General features: G+C 40.7%; 1 protein-coding gene across 1 annotated transcript in view; it reads left to right on the top strand.

Moving 5' to 3' along the window:
- The window catches only part of LOC128642666 (uncharacterized), a 90,465-nt gene that overhangs the window by 32,679 nt on the left and 39,610 nt on the right, over positions 1–18,176 (top strand). The window contains exons 5-9 of the mRNA XM_053695448.1: positions 298–472; positions 549–1,528; positions 2,469–2,582; positions 15,378–15,524; positions 15,602–15,730. Coding sequence (XP_053551423.1) covers positions 298–472; positions 549–1,528; positions 2,469–2,582; positions 15,378–15,524; positions 15,602–15,730 — 1,545 coding nt within the window. The remainder of the gene's footprint in view (positions 1–297; positions 473–548; positions 1,529–2,468; positions 2,583–15,377; positions 15,525–15,601; positions 15,731–18,176) is intronic.

Raw genomic sequence — 18,176 nt, 5'->3', positions numbered from 1 at the left:
TTGTGTAGACTGTCCCTTTAAGTCTCTTGTAACAGGCAGGAACAGCCCTCTTTTTATAGAATTTCCTTTGGGCGACCGCTGCGAGGGTTTTTGCATCCCATCCAGCTAATTTTAGATAATCAGGCCCTATGTGTGAATTTAGGTAAATTAAAATTGACATGTACTTTAGATGTTAACAGAACAAATGTTAAAGGAAGCCGTCATTCTGCCATTCAAATGTCATCATTCATTGATTTTTTCCGCCTCTAGGTCTGAGTTTTGCCCTTTTCTAACACTCTGAAATCTGCTACCTTGCAGGGAGGATATAATCTCACTTCCATCTCTGAGTCTATGGTCATGTGCACCCAAACCCTTCTCGGTGACCCTCCTGCCTTCATATTAGAAAGGCGCTCCCTTCGGGTGTCAGCCCTGCGTTCACTCCACAATGTGCTGAATGTGCAACGTCAATACTGGCATGGCTTGCGCCTTAATGGTAAGTTCTTTCTGTAAATTGGTGGGAAGTAAGTTTGGGTGTGATCCTTTCTATAATGTTTCTTTCTCTTTGTCAGTTACAGTAAAGTCCTCCCATCTTGAAAGTACAGAAGATCAAACAACCCCAAGCAAAAACATTTGTAGAAAGAGTAGGACAGTAGAAAGTACTGGGCCGTCACCCCACAAACCTGTAACTACAGCAGATATGGGCAACACAGGTGCTGTGGCACTGACATCTCAGCATGTGGAACCAGAACACAGTTTTGATGCCCCACCATCTGTGACACAGGAAAAGGATAACTCAGCATCTCTTTGTCTACAGAATAATGTAGCCAATGAGCTAGTGAGGAAAGTTGAGACTCCTGAGAGAATTCCACTTGAGGGGCTTGAAAGGGAGGGAGAGACTCTAAAGAATGTTCTACATGAGGATATTGAGAGGGAGAATCCTGAATGCATGTCACAAAAAAAGCCAGACAATGATGACGAGATTCTTCAAGGCAACTTACATGAGATATGTGCAAGTGATACACCCGGACATCTCCATCACCATGAGAAGCAGAGCCCTAGAAGCCCTTCACATCAGGGGCTCTCAGAACATTACCAACATGAAGAACTTAGAGAGGGAGAGACTACCTTACATGATCTCATGAGAAAGTGCCCTATTCATAATCCATATGTACAAATTGTGAGCAAGGATTGTGTGTGTCAATCACATCAGGATACTGTAACAAATAGGGAGACTCTTGAGGTTTCACAACATGCACTGATCAGCTTGACAGATAAGGAAGCTCACAAGCACTTGGTGTATGAAAGGACTGAGGTGAAGGGTGAGACAGCTGAGCAGGACCTGCCCAGAGCAGCAAGTCCCTCAGAACAACTTTTAGATTTCAAACATTTGCAACTGGGTGATGAGATGGACAACAGCTCCTTAGTCATCTCACTAGAGGACACGCCACCTTGGGAGGGAGCTGGAAGAGAAGCCGTTCTCTGTAAGGGAGGTGAAACGAGAGACAAAGTTGCCAATAGATGTGAAAAAACAAGTGAGGAGACACAGATGGTGAGAATGGAATAAGGTGGAGGGGTCAATATATAGGAGGGGGGCTGCTGTTTGATGGGAAATAGAGATATGTACAAGAAGTGGAAAAAAATGTGAAGAAGTATATACATGCCAGAGAAGTGTGTGCAGGGTGTAAAGGTTGTGTGAAGTGTGATAGATATTGTAAGTGGCCTGTATGTGATGAGGGAGTTAGAGAGTTTGCTGGTGTGTAAGAAAGATGAATTATAGGTACAGTGAAGTGTATTTGCTGGGGATGGTCGTAGACAGATAAATATACATATTCCGTGGTCTCCACAGAAATGTTTGCCATGTGGGGGCAGTGTAATACAATCTAATATTATACATGTATCTGCTATTTAAAGTTTAAAGTAATTGCATAATTTAACATATATTTATTTAAAGGGATACTAAACCCATTTTTTTTCTTTCAGGTAGAACATGCAATTTTAAGAAACTTTCTAATTTATTCCTATTATTATTTTTTTCTTCGTTTTCTTGGTATCTTTATTTGAAAAGCAGAAATGTAAAGCTTAGGAGCCAGCCCATTTTTGGTTCAGCACCTGGGTAGCACTAAATGTAGCCACCAATCAGCAAGCGCTACCCAGGCTGAACCGAAAAAAGGGCTGGCTCCTAAGCTTATACATTCCTGGTTTTCAAGAACAAAGAAAAATTAATAATAGGAGTAAATTAGAAAATTGCTTAAAATTGCATGCTCTATCTGAATCATAAGAGAAACAATTTGGGTTTATTATCTCTTTAATGATAACTTGTGCTATATACAGTGAAATAATAATGGTAATATTAGCTAATTATAGCTTAATATTGGCTAACATTTTAGCGGGGTGGTCAGTAAAATCAGCCGGGCGGTGAACCCACTAAAACATCCTGGGGAGATCACTGCATATTGCAAGGACTCAGTAGAATACTCTTCTTTCCTTAGAGACTAGACCTCCAAAATGATGACAAACTATTGTCAGAAGCAGCTGGCGGTTGTGACACTACGTTGCCCAGTACACTGTGCCAAATCTTTGTGGATCCATTGCTGGGGGATTCTGTAAGTGAAAACGCTCTGTGTATGTTCCGTCCAAATGTGTGTGCGGTTTGTTTCATGTTGTGCTGGTCAAATTATTTTAAGCGGATTTCACTGTGCCTTTCTTTCTAACACCTAATGGTACAGGATAAATCTTTAAGGGCCAGATTACGAGTGCGCCCAAGCAATAAGGGGTTTATTGCAAGTGTTTGCGATCCTCTGGCTTATCGCTCGTAATTGCGAGTTGAAAGTAAACATGATCGCTTGAGCTCAAACGCAATTTATGCTAGAATGATTACCGTTACTTCAGAGCTCTTGGTTAACTTTTTTGCGAAACTAAAAAGTTGCACAAAACGCATCAAAAATACATTACAAAGTACAGTTACACTTATAATAACAATATGTAATACAAATTAAGAAAAAATATTGCACAAAAAAGGTGTTAGAAAAAAAAGGAAGGCAAAGTGCTTTAAAATATACGTCTAAAGATGTATATGTTATGCAATATTCATATTTAAAGGGACACTGAACCCAATTTTTTTCTTTTGTGATTCAGATAGAGCATTCAATTTCAAGTAACTTTCTAATTTACTCCTATTATCAATTGCTATCTTTATTTGAAAACAAAGGCATCTAAGCTGCTTTTTTGGTTAAGAACTCTGGACAGCGCTTTTTTATTGTAAAAATAATAATAATATACAGTATATATACATACAGTCACGGCCAAACAATTTTAGGAACCCCTGCATTTCTGTCAGATAATGAACCCCTTCGCCCAGAATATTGTTGCAATTACAAATTTGACACATTCCACGCAAAACTCCAAAAATGGACTGGACAAAATTATTGGCACCTTCTCAAAATTGTAACAAATAATTGCATTCCAAGTTTGTGATGCTCCTGTAATTTGTAATTAAACTCACCTGTATCAATTAACAGGTGCTGACAATATAGAAATCACACTGGCAACCAGTTAAAATGGTGAAAAATTTACTCAACTTTTCTGTGTGCCACACTGAGCATGGAGAGAGAGCAGCAAAGTTGTCTGAGGATTTGAGAACAAAAATTGTGAAAAAGCATGGACAATCTCAAGGTTACAAGTCTATCCTGTGTTCACTGTGCGCAACATTGTCACAAAGTTTACAGCCCATGGCAGTGTAGCTAATCTCCCTGGAGGTGGATGAAAGAGAAAAATTGATCAAAGATTGTAACAAAGGATTGTTTGAATGGTGGATATAGAACCTCAATCAACTTCCAGACAAATTCAAGCTGACCTTCAGGCACATGGTACAAATGTGTCAGCTCGCACTATACGTTGCCATCTGAATGAAAAGGGACGCTATGGTAGTACCCAGGTGGACCCCACTGCTGACACAGAAACATAAAAAAGCCATATTAGAGTTTGCCAAAACTTACCTGAGGAAGCCAAAATCCTTTTGGGAGAATGTGCTGTGGACAGACGAAACATAATTACAGCTTTTTGGTAAAGCCCATCATTCTACTGTTTTTCAGAAAAAGAAATTAGGCTTTTAAAGAAAACAATACAGTCCCTACAGTCACATTTGGTGGAGGTTCACTAATGTTTTAGGGTTGCTTTGCTGCTTCAGGCACTGTATGTCTTGACTGTGTGCATGGCATTATGAAATCTGAAGATTACCAAAGAATTATGTGGTGCAATGTAGAGCCCAGTGTCAGAAAGTTGGGCAAAGTATGTATATATATAAATCACAAGAAATCCCCCTTTAGACAGCTCCAGACTTTTATAGTGTACATAACCAGCAGCATCAATCCTTAGAGTATTTAAAGCGGTATTGTGAAGACTCACCAACGTAAGTAAATTCAAGCGGATACCAAGCAGCCTATTCAGCCTCCGGATCGTTCACCACTCTGTGGGTCCCCGGGCCGGTACGAAGCACCTTAGACTGCCGTTGCTGTATCTTTTTATCAGGTAAGTCCCGAACTCCGTGAGAGCCTCCGCCTCTGTGAATGCCTGTTGACACACACCGGCGTCTTACGATGACGTCATCAGCCGGTCAGTAAGCCGGGTACTGCAAGCCTTTGTCCTGGAGAACGCCGAGGTTTAAGCTGGTTGTTTAGACGGCAACAACATCAAAAAAGAAGAAATCCAGCAAACCTCCCAGGCGTATAATCAATCAAAGATTTATTTGGAAAACCGTGCACAAAAACATATAAAAAAAAGGGTAAAACATACAGAATGTCCCAACAACCTGGAACAGATAAAGGAATCGTCCTACGCGTTTCAGCAGATATTCGCCTTATTCATGGACATAATTTACTCCACACCAACTTGTCTATTTAAACACACCCTTGTCATCAGGTGTGAGAGCTCCAGGTACTAATTATTAAAGGGACAGACCTAGAATATCACCATACTGAAATAAAGACAGACTAAAAATAATGAGCATTACATTAGGGGGAGATTGCAACGTTAATACTTTAAATGTTAATACTTTAAATGTTAATATAGCATATAAAGAAATATACAAATCTCAACAATTTATAAACATGGGCTAAACATATATATATAATTTGAGTAGCATATTCTACCATAAGCATCTAGTTAAAGACTTATATAAATGGGATCTGCCTCTGTTTATTGTAGAGCCTCCATGCGAGAAAATATTTATGAACTGATATACTAATGCCTTAACAATAACCATAAGTTTTGAAAATAAACGGTAGTGAGTGCATCATATTATTAATTACCCCAATAACAGCATGACATATATTGTATACCTGAGAGGACTTATTAATGAAGAACAACAGAGAGGGCGTTGCAAAAGACAATGAGGAGATGCACAAAACAGTGTGTATAAATTTTTATATATGGTTCAGAGCAAGCTGTGCTAATTCTAATAATAATGTATCTAGAATAAATTAATAAAGATGGAATTTTACTCTATTAATACATAGAGATAAAGAATATATACAAGCCAATCTAAACTATACTACTGTGTACCCATCTTAAATACATGATGTAAATCCTCTTTAGTATAGATTATCACATTTTGCTACTTAATGTACTTCCTGGGATCATAATATAAATCCTATCTATTAATGCCTCCAAAAATTAATGACATCACCCACTATGTTGAAACCATCTGGAATCCTGGTTTTCATTTTGAAAATCCAGAAAGCCTCTTTGTATGAAAGTTTAGTTACTCTATCTCCACCACGTATGGCAGGTTTGATATGGTCAATAATTTGCCACTTTAGACTATTAACCACTTTGTTGTGGACATGTATAAAGTGTCTGGCAAGGTCAGAGCATTCGATACCATGCTCAATATTCTTGAGATGCTCCCTGATCCTATTTCTACACTCTCTAGAGGTGCACCCAATGTATTGTTTTTTACATTCCACGCAATCTATGAGATAGATTACGAAGACAGAGCGACAGTTGGTATATGTATCCAACTCATAGACCTTCTGTGTGGTGTATGATTGAAAATTCTTAGTAACTTTTGTGAATCCACAAGCAATGCAATTGCTGTAGTGACACCTATAGTGCCCTTTTACATTTAACCAGCTATTGCTTCTTGTCTGTGTACTTCTAAGTAGACTAGGAGAAACTGCATTACCTATCGTATAGCCTCTACGCGAGACAAAGTTGCATCCCTTCTGCACAAGATCTTTGAGGCTGTCCTCAGCAGTCAAAATTGGGAGATGCTTTTTCACTATATCACATATTGCATTAAATTGTGCACTATATGTGGTTATGAATGTAGGTCTGGAGTTATCAAAACGTTGTTTATTCACTAGGGCTTTGTTATCAAGGAGGAGGGTTTCTCTATCTAATCTGGTTACTTCTAGGAGGGCTCGATCTATTGTTTTTATATGATAGCCTCTCTCTAGGAGATCTTTTCTCATTTTCAAGCTCTCTGTGATAAAGACTTCATTGTCAGTACAATTACGTTTTAACCTTATGAATTGCCCTTTGGCTATTCCAAAACCCATATGTTTTGGATGATTGCTTTGGCCATGTAATATCGCATTCGCCGCAATTGGTTTGCGATATAAAGTTGTCTTTATCTGCTGAGTGTCTGTTTTTCCAATCAATAGGAGGTCTAAGTAGGGTATAGATTCTTTATTACTCTCATATGTAAACTGTAAATTAGCATCATTGGAGTTGAGAAATTGAACAAACTCCTTTAATCTAGATGGACCCCCTGTCCAAACGAACAGGAGGTCATCAATGTATCTTTTATACATAGTAATGTAACCCCTGAAGGGATTTGCATCTCCAAAGACGTGGCATGCCTCCCACCAACCCATATATAGGTTGGCGTAGGCTGGGGCAAATTTAGCCCCCATGGCAGTGCCACGTCTTTGGAGATAAAAAGTCCCCTCGAATTGGAAAAAATTATGGGTTAGTAAAAAATCCAAGGTTTGAATTAGAAAGGTCTTAAGATTGCCGTCATAGTTACTGAATCTGTCCAGCATGTATGAGATGGCTTCTAAACCCTTTTTATGAGGGATAGCAGAATACAGACTAACTACATCTATAGTAAGCCATTCCGCTGCGTCTGTCCAAGCTACCTCTTTTAGACAACCCAAAAGGTGCTTCGTATCTTTGAGATATGATGGAAGACCATAGACTACTGGTTGTAGTAGAGATTCAATCCATGTTGAAATATTTTCAAATAGAGATCCTATACCCGCCACAATAGGCCTTCCTTTCACCCCCTCCAAGGATTTATGAACCTTGGGGAGGTGATGGAATATGGGGGTAACTGGATCTTGAACATAGAGATAGTCTACAGTGCCCTGGTCTAAAACCCCCATCTCCAAGCCATCATCTAACAGTGATACGAGCTGCTGCCTATATTTCTCAGTTGGGTTATATCTGAGAACTTCATAGACGTCAGCATCATTTAGTTGCCTAAGAGCTTCCTCCAGATATGACTGCCTATCCTGCACCACCACACATCCACCCTTATCCGCCCTCTTTATTACAATATCCTCCCTAGATTTTAAATTATTAAGGGCCTTAGATTGTTTTTCATTTAAATTAGGATAAGGATGCTTGGTGTCATTAAAGAGTGCAATAAGGTCTTCTTCAATTCTGTGGTGAAAAGCTTCTAAGAATGGACCTCTCTCCCTAGTTGGATAAAATATAGACTTTGGTGTATATCCACCATGTGTACATTTAAGCGGAATTTCATCAACTATTGATTCCTTGGCTAGGTCATGTGCCTTTAATAGATCACACGCCTCTGTGAAATCAACTATGTCATATATTTTAGGTAGAGTATCACTAGAGTAGGTAAAGTCTACATCTCTGCTATCATGTGTTTCATCTTTTTTCCAAAAAAATTTCCTTAATGTGAGATCCCGAACCATTTTATTCACATCTACAATAGTGTTGAACAAGTTAAATTTATTAGTTGGTACATAACCTAATCCAAAACTCAATACTTCTTTCTCCTCTCTAGTAAGAGTATAATTTGAAATATTGATTACATTCATAGTGCATATTTGTTTCTTCCTCCTCTCTTTTGCCTCCTTGCCCCTCTGCCTCTTGCTCCTCTTCCTATGCTTCCTCCTCTCTCCCTGGTGTTGGGATCTGCCTGAAAAACCTGCTGATCAATGTTATAATCTGGATTTATATGTTGTTTTAGTATAGGATTAGGAGTGTCATTATCCCTTAAAAAATCCTGCCTCCTTAAATCATCTGATGTTGCTACATTGGTATTTTTAGATACATTTCTATTATTACTACTACTATTGTATCTTGTGACTATAGGATCAACTCTAGTAATGCCTGTATTCTTAGGTTTAACTATTTGTTCACTATGTGCTGGCTGCATGCTTTTAGGCAGTACTATGTCAGCTTGCTGTAAAGTATTCTCTTCAGGGTTTTGCTCTAAAAACGTTACATGTTTTTCTACTGGTGAAGTTGTCCTGGCTCTATTTCTGGACCTAGATCTAGATCTGGATCTGTTATTACTACCAGAATTACTACGTGTGTGCCAGGTATAGACCCTGTCATGTGCATGGTCATCACTATCTCTAATGAATTTTTTAAGTTTAAAGTTATCCAGCTCCACCTTAAACTTATCTATAGATTCTTTCAGCAGAGTGTCCATATCCCCATATTTGGGGTGCAACACATAGTCATTAAGCTGTGCTTGTAATTCAGACAGTTCATCTCTTGTTTTGTGTAAGACAGTCTCTTTATAGGATATTATTAACTCCATTAGTCTCCTTGAGCAGTCCGTTAAAATGGCATTCCATTTAGCAATAAAGGAAGAGTCATTTGTCTGAAATGTGGGATATTTGTTAAGACGTAGCCCCCTGGGAATTAAACCCATTATAAGATATTTCTCTAGGGCACGTTTGTCCCACCATGTATTATGCTCATTATTTTTAGTCTGTCTTTATTTCAGTATGGTGATATTCTAGGTCTGTCCCTTTAATAATTAGTACCTGGAGCTCTCACACCTGATGACAAGGGTGTGTTTAAATAGACAAGTTGGTGTGGAGTAAATTATGTCCATGAATAAGGCGAATATCTGCTGAAACGCGTAGGACGATTCCTTTATCTGTTCCAGGTTGTTGGGACATTCTGTATGTTTTACCCTTTTTTTTATATGTTTTTGTGCACGGTTTTCCAAATAAATCTTTGATTGATTATACGCCTGGGAGGTTTGCTGGATTTCTTCTTTTATGTATATATATGTCAGAAAGTTGGGAAAGTATGTGTCACGGATACCAGACAGCTAAGGCTACCGCCCACCCCCTACAATCTCACCCCTGTTGTTTCTCAGTTGTTTTGGGCTCCTCAGAGCAACCACAATCTCTGGAAGCTTTTGTTTGCATGGTTTTGTGTTCCAAACTTGTTTAGAGAAGAGCTGGTGTATGACCAGGAAAACCCTCCTAGGCTGGATGGGCTCCTGGAACTCCCGGTCGGCCGCCTCACAACGGACACCCACCTAACCCCTCTCAGGCTGGCCGGGCTCCTGGAACTCCCAGTCGGCCACAGGACAGCAGGACACCAGCTATCTTTACCCCTGGTCGCTCCAGCAGCCCTTTGCCCCAGAGCTCCGCTCTTTTGGGGATTAGTAGCCCCTAGGGAGGACAAGAGCTGGGGGAATTATCGGAGGGGAGCTCCTTTGGGAACCGTTGGTTTTGGACACCTCTAACCCATAACTTCAACGGACTGTAACTCCGGTCCCCAGTAACGAATCATGCTGGACTGTGGCATCTGGGGACCGAGAGCTTTTAAATGACACCCTGGAAGTGCCACCGGGATCAACCTGAAACTGCCACCCCTGTGTCCTGGGACTGTGGCTGCTATGGAGGTGCCTCCATCTGGAGGGGCGGGAAAATTGTGGGATTGTCCAGGGTCTTATCAAGATGAGCTGTGTGTATGAAAGGAGTGTGTGTTTTCAATAAAATCAGTTCCTGTTTCACCTGAATGCTAGTATGTCTAGTTATTTGGGTGGGCTCCAGCTAAAATCACTTTCCTGGGCTACATAGCAGCCTGTTCTAGGCAGAGGAAGGACCCTCTGGTGCTGTCGGGCATCAGGGGTGGCTACAGGCTGTGGTCACTTGCCAGCTACATAGCTGCAGTCACCAGGGAGGAAGCAGGACCCGTTTGGCGGAGCTACCCAGTCGGGGTAGCCGGGGTATCCGTCACATTGACTGGCAGCGATGGGATCTGCTTCTTTCACATGATTCCTGCTGACAGAAGAGAAGGGCCACAGTAGCCGGTAACTATGGAAGTTGAATTTCTAAGGAGAGTACAGGAGGCGCTGGCCCAGCTGGATGGTCCTATTTACCAACAGGATGTGCTGGAACAGAGGGACCTGATCTGCCGGAATCTCTGGTGGCAAGCTCTTCAACAGGAGCAGGACAATGGAAAGGTCCTTCCCACAAATGACACAAGGTTCCGGGTTCGGCGGAGTGTGAGAGTACCTTTCCTGGGAAAAGAGCCAAAGAAGCAATGGCAATCTGTTCTGCATAGTCTGGTCCAGCAAGAGATGTGGGTGGAGGATGGCTATCGGGCCCTCCAATGGCTCGCTATGCAAGAGCAGCCATGGCTGGAGGATTGCTCCCCCACAGAGGGCTTTGGCTTCGGTGGCCCTGGATTGCTATTTACAAAAAGGACAGAGGACCCACAGTTTGGGAGCGAGACGGACCAGGGTCTGGAGGATATCTCTGGGCTCCAAGAGGAACTGCTGTATCTCTTGGAAGAGACCTGGCTGCTAGACGATCTGGATTTTATAATTGACCAGGAAGAGGCACTAGTAGAGGAATACAAGAGGCTGCTAGATCTCATTAAGCAGCGTGCCAAGGGTATACAGATCTGGGGTGCAGCCCTCTGGGATTCATGGAGCTTGACCATGGAGGGGTGGCAACAAAGAAAAAGGGAACCAGGGCTGCTGGATCCGGATCAGCAGTCTGGCTCCGAGCTTATGGTCTTGTACCAGGGGGCCACCCTAGCAGAAGCGATGACAACAGGGCAGAGAGCCGCCGGCCTCTTCCCAGCCCTTGCAGCAGCTCTGGTAAACCAGGGAGAGGATGTAGTTGTCCTCCCTCCCCTAACGCAGAACCACTTCCCGGGAGAGGAGACAGTCGGTCTCTCTCCCCAGGGGCAGAGCCAGGTACAGGGAGAGGAGCATAAACAAACGGAAAGTCCCAATATAGCGCTCAAACTAAACTGTAGATCCAGAATCCAATTGATTTACGGGGGCAGTATTCAAGTTCCAAATTGCACAAATCAAGTTAGAATAGGCACAGTACCTTAGTCCTCCGGTGTTTGCAATCGCTGCACAGTCTCCCGGTCTCGGTCTGTCCTCCTTGTCTGAACCCTCCTACAATCCTTCGTCACAACCAGGTGTGACCAATGTACTCTGCTCCTTTTCAAACACAGCATCCACTTATGGAGCTCCCCGCTAACCGCCAGCAGACCTCTGTAAGTCTGCATGAAATCCACAGCCAAAATAGAAAGAAGGGCGAGTCGGGGCCACAGGCTTAAGAGTTTAAAAGGGTAAATTTATTGCCATACCAGTTAAAATAGTAAATTCACAGCATTAGACATAACAGGTCAGATCTGAGACAGCAGCGGTCTCAGATCTGACCTGTTATGTCTAATGCTGTGAATTTACTATTTTAACTGGTATGGCAATAAATTTACCCTTTTAAACTCTTAAGCCTGTGGCCCCGACTCGCCCTTCTTTCTATTTTTACAGGGAGAGGAGACAGTCGGTCTTTCTCCCCAGCGGCAGATCCCACCCCTCTACAACCTCACCCCTGTTGTTTCTCAGTGGTTTTGAGCTCCTCAGAGCAACCCGCCTAACCCCTCTCAGGCTGGCCGGGCTCCTGGAACTCCTGGTCGGCCACAGGACAGCAGGACACCCGCTAACTTTACCCCTGGTCGCTCCAGCAGCCCTTTGCCCCAGAGCTCCGCTCTTTTGGGGATTGGTAGCCCCTAGGGAGGACAAGAGCTGGGGGAATTATAGGAGGGGAGCTCCTTTGGGAACCGGGGGTTTTGGACACCTCTAACCCCATAACTTCAACGGACTGTAACTCCGGTCCCCAGTAGCGAATCATGCTGATTTTTGGACTGTGGCATCTGGATACCGAGTGCTTTAAAATGACACCGGGATCACCCCTAAACTGCCACCCCTGTGTCCTGGGACTGTGGCTGCTATGGAGCTGCCGGTCCGTCTGGAGGGGCAGGAATGGCGGGAAAATTGTGGGATTGTCCAGGGTCTTATCAAGATGCCAAATCACAAAAGTTATTACAGGAGCACCAGAGTAGTTGGTTAAAATTTCAAAACTTTATTTAAGTTCAATAGGGTATCATTACCTCTGGGTAAAAAGTACAAAAATATACGAACAGATGAGGAAAGGTTGACCGGTTTCGGCTTCTGCCTTACTCCTAGCCTCTGAGGCTAGGAGTAAGGCAGTAGCCGAAACCAGTCAGCCTTTTTTCATCTGTTCATATATTTTTGTACTTTTTACCCAGGGGTAATGATACCCTAGTGAAGGTTGACCGGTTTCGGCTTCTCAGGCTAGAAGTAAGGCAGTAGCCGAAATCGGTCAGCCTTTTTTCATCTGTTCATATATTTTTGTACTTTTTACCCAGGTGTAATGATACCCTAGTGAACCTAAATAAAGTTTTGAAATTTTACCCACTACTCTGGTGCTCCTGTAATAACTTTTGTGATTTGGACTTTTCATGGCCAACAGTGAGCACAGGTACTGGGTATAAACTGTGGAGGAAGAGTTTTATACTGCATCTGACTGATCTCTCTCAAGGGGTAATTGGGAGCACTGCGAATCACCGGCAAGTGGTGCCAGGAAAGGACAGAGGATACCCAGGCACCAATCAGAAGGAGTTGATTATACAGATAGGACACCATTGCACAGGTTTACAGCATCTGAGTTTGGAAGGTATTGCACCCAGAAACCAGGAAGTGGTGAGTCCAATTTTTCTTCGGTTTCACAGATGTCTGTCTGTGCTACCCCTGGGAACTAAATTGTGGGGGTGTTTGGGGCAGCTCCCTCATTATTCACAGTTGTCAGTCATTTTAATGCAGTATGCAGCAAAGACTTGTTAATAATTGAATACAGATTAAAGTGCACACACCCGACCTGTTTCTTTTCCTCTTATCAAGATGAGCTGTGTGTATAAAAGGAGTGTGTGTTTTCAATAAAATCAGTTCCTGTTTCACCTGAATGCTAGTCTGTCTAGTTATTTGGGTGGGCTTCAGCTAAAATCACTTTCCTGGGCTACATAGCAGCCTGTTCCAGACAGAGGAAGGGCCCTCTGGCAGAGCTACCCAGTCTGGGTAGCTGGAGTCTGCCACAGTGTGGGACCCTGAATACTGGTGCTGTCGGGCATCAGGGGTGGTTACAGGCTGTGGTCACTTGCCAGCTACATAGCTGCAGTCACCAGGGAGGAAGCAGGACCTGTTTGGCGGAGCTACCCAGTCGAGGTAGCCGGGGTATCCGTCACAGTATGTGTGTGTGTGTGTGTATGTGTATATATATATATATATATATATATATATATATATATATATATATATATATATATATATATATTAGGGCTAGGCAATATGGGGGGGATCGCAATCAGAGGTCATGGGTCTTACAGCAGGACAATGACCCAAAAGCACACTTCAAAAAGTACCCAATTATGGTTTAAGACAGAGCGCTAGAGAGTACTAAACTGGCCAGCAATGAGTCCAGATCTCAGTCCCATAGCACACCTTGGGAGAGATCTCAAAACAGCAGTTGGGAAAAGGAACCCTTCCAAATCTGATAGACAGAGACCTGGAGCAGTTTGTGAAAGAAGAGTGGTCCAAATGGAGTTTTGCATGGAATGTGTCAGATTTGGCTTTTTTTCCTAAACTTTTTTTGTGTCATACCAATACAAACAAAAGAAATAAACATGAGAATGCCTGAATATTTGTAATTGTAACAATTTTTTGGGCAAAGTGGTGCATTATCTGACAGAAATGCAGGGGTGCCAATATTTTTGGCCATGACTGTACACCTATATATCTATATGAATATATACATTATTTTATTTGAAAATACAAGAAGTGCAGAACATAGGAGTTTCAAGTATTTAAAAATACATAAAAACAAATTAAAATTGATATCTATTGAAAGTATAGGGCACACTAAAGGGATGTTGGCTGCGCTAAGCTTCTTAGGAAAATCTGTTTTACCCTGGACTTGTAAAATCAATTTGTGCACCAATTTAGCACAGTCCAGCAATACTGATATCGCATCTCATGCCATTATTAGCCCTTCACTTGGAGTCTGGGCCATAATGTGTTGATTGCCATTTTTCTGCTGGAGCCCTCTTGTTATCTGTGCTGATTTTGTCCACCTTTGACAATGTTACTAAAGTCAATGTTTCAAAGGAACGGTAAAATGTTTTTATATAAATTGTTTAGTTATAAGTAGTGGAACAAATTAGCAATAGACTTCCATTATTTTGTCCACTTTTAATGTAATGTTTCTCATTCTCAGAACTTGCACTAGCTGTAAAACAATTGACTTTATGCTAACATTATGGCTATAGCTATGGCTAGATTTGTTGCCTGCAGACTGATGTGTTATTCTATAGCAACACAACAGAAATGTGTTGTAAGTACAAGGCGTTTACTGTGCTTTTAACAGTTTTAAAAAACGTGTTCCGGTCATTATATGTATGCATTTTTATCCCAAGCTGTGCTTAGTTATCTCACTCAGTTTTTAAAATGAAGTTATGAAGCAAATGCTAATTCGCTAGTGTAATGTGCAAACACTGCTGCTTTGTTCTTTTGATTACACTGGTTAAACACTCTGACACTTAGCGCTCAATTTATCAATCAAGGGCGGACATATTCGTCCCCGTCAGCCCCAGCTCTCGCCTGGCGGGCAGTAATTTGCTGCCAGAATTTAACATTGCACACGAGCACTATTTTGCGTCCAATCCCGTCCCCTGCCCGCGTACAGCCAATCACGTCTGGGCAGGAGATTTCAATCTCCCCGGTCAGAGAAGACTGGGGAGATTTAAATTCTCCACCTAAGAAGTGGAGAAGAGAGTAGGGAAACAGCGGTCTGATGACCGCTGCTTGATAAATCGCGACTGCAGGTTATCTTGTAAGAACCGGCAGTCATAGCGAGGAGAAGGGCTTGAATCGAGCCCATAGCTTTTATTGGTTGTTGCCTACATACTGTGCTGTTGATTGATTTCTGCTTGCTTATCTGTAATTGGTTGATATCTGTTTATTGAGCTCTTTTTGGTTGATATCTCTTGTTTAGCATATTGGTGTTCTGTTCTTTTAGGAGACAGGATTTGCAGTGTTGCCATTGTCCTGGTGTCCCCACTTGACATCTGTGCGTGAAGTGCCAACCGGCGGTCTCAATGTATCACAACCATGTGCTGAGTGCAATACCCAGCTGGAAAATTGGGTCTGTCTCACTTGTTATCAGGTAAATTAAATAATATTCCGTCAGGTGGTAGGAGTTCAATTTTTCAGTCTAATGTATTAATTATTTATCTGTTCTAGGTGCTGTGCGGGCGATATGTCTCTAAACATATGCTCTTACATGGTGTCACATCTGGACACAACCTTGTCCTCAGCTTTTCAGACATTTCAGTTTGGTGCTATGGCTGTGAGTCCTATGTACATCATGAGGTATGTGTATTTAACAATCTCTCAGTGTCTGTATGTGTGTGTATATATGTATATGTGTATGTGTATGTGTATATATATATATATATATATATATATATACAGGTGGCCCTCGTTTTAAAACGGTTCAATTTACACCATTTCAGAATAACAACCTTTTTTTCCAGTCATGTGACTGCTATTGAAAAGCATTGAGAAGCAGTACATTTATTAAAATAGCCAGTAGGTGGAGCTGTCCGCTTGTGTTGCAGCAAAGTCAAGCAAGCTGAAATTAATCAGTTTAACCAGACCTGAGCTATCGAGCAGATTTCAAAGGAACAAGATCTTCCTGTCTATAAATCCGTCCAGATTGGAATGCATAGAAAGAACTGTTTGCAGAAAAATGCAAGTGAAGTCTGTGTTGTGTGATTATTTTATTAGGTTTATAATGCTGTTTAGCAAAAAAAATCATTTAAAGGGACAGTATACACTCATTTTCATATAACTGCATGTAATAGACACTACTATAAAGAATAAGATGCACAGATACTGATATAAAAATTCAGTATAAAACTGTTTAAAAACTTACTTAGAAGCTGTCAGTTTACCTCTGTTGAAAAGGTAGCTGGAAAGCCCACTGCAAGTGGCAAATAAGACCCTCCCCCACCCCCCCCCCCTCCCCCTTCTTTTGCATATGAAAAGACCCTTTACACAAACAGGAGCAAGCTGGAGTAGGCAGTCGAGCGTATTCACATAAAACTTTGGGGCTTGGTTAGGAGTCTGAAAATCAGAGCAATGTTATTTAAAAATAAGCAAAACTATACATTAATTAAAAAAAAAAACTTTATGGGCTGTATAAATAGATTATCTACAAAACATTTATGCAAAAAAAAATGAGTGTATAATGTCCCTTTAACTTAGTTTAATTATATATTCTATGTTGTGTGATTATTTTATTAGGTTTATAATGCTGTTTAGCATTTAAAGTCTTCATTTCAAAGCTTTAAAAATAATGTATTAGGTGTTACTTATGACAATTTTGAGAGGGGCCTGGAACCTATCTCCCTCACTTCCCATTGACTTACATTATAAACTGGGTTTCAATTTACAATGGTTTCGATTTACAACCATTCCTTCTGGAACCTAACCCCGGCGTAATATGAGGGCTACCTGTATATATATATTAGTTCTAGGCGATATGGGATGGGGAAATCGCAATTTTAAAAAAAAAACGCATTGCGATTTAATCGCGATTTTATAAAAAAATTACTATAACACCTTAATTTTTCAATAAAACGTTTATTTAACACTACAGAATCTTACTGTACATGTTTTTCAATGTCTAATACACTCTTGGAGCATACAAATACAAACCACAAAATAGTTCAAATAAAATTAGCTACCTGTGCTGTGGTTACATAGTAGAAACTCAACTAAATTATATATTAAATAAATATAAATAATAAATATAATATTACATTTATCATCTATCTATCTATCTATCTATCTATCTATCTAGTAAGTAACGCTATATATCATTCATCCTCTATAATCTATCTACTAGATAGATGATCGAGCAGTACGTAGTAGATATTATTTATATAGATTTTGGTAACATCATGTTGAATATATTATATTTTACATTTACACTTCACAATACATCCTACATTTACACTTCACAATACATCCTACATTTACACTTCACAATACATCCTACATTTACACTTCACAATATATCCTACATTTACACTTCACAATACATCCTACATTTACACTTCACAATATATCCTATATTTACACTTCACAATACATCCTACATTTACACTTCACAATATATCCTACATTTACACTTCACAATATATCCTACATTTACACTTCACAATATATCCTACATTTACACTTCACAATACATCCTACATTTACACTTCACAATATATCCTACATTTACACTTCACAATACATCCTACATTTACACTTCACAATATATCCTACATTTACACCTTCACAATATATCCTACATTTACACTTCACAATATATCCTACATTTACACTTCACAATACATCCTACATTTACACTTCACAATATATCCTACATTTACACTTCACAATACAGCCTACATTTACACTTCACAATACATCCTACAGCAATCCTTATTGAACATTTATAAATAAAATATGTTATATTATTGTAATAGCTAATCAAACTCAATGTTATGCGTCACAGAAGTAAAAAAAAAAAAAAATCAAAAAAATCAGTAAGGCACTTTAAAGGTTTTTTTTTTACAATATTCACTTTATTGCTCACAACTTTGAGCTGTCCCACCGCCACACCACAGCTTGACCACCGCCACAACAGTCCTAGATGACTCCCACACACTCTTTAATCTCTTCACAATGGCCGTTTTGCAGGCATTCTCAGGTCTGCCCAACGACCCCACACTGGTCCGCCTCTCTCCTCCCTCTCCACCTC

The sequence above is a fragment of the Bombina bombina genome, chromosome 12 (assembly GCF_027579735.1).
Source record: "Bombina bombina isolate aBomBom1 chromosome 12, aBomBom1.pri, whole genome shotgun sequence".
NCBI lineage: Eukaryota > Metazoa > Chordata > Amphibia > Anura > Bombinatoridae > Bombina > Bombina bombina.
This window is presented reverse-complemented; position numbering and strand designations above follow the sequence as displayed.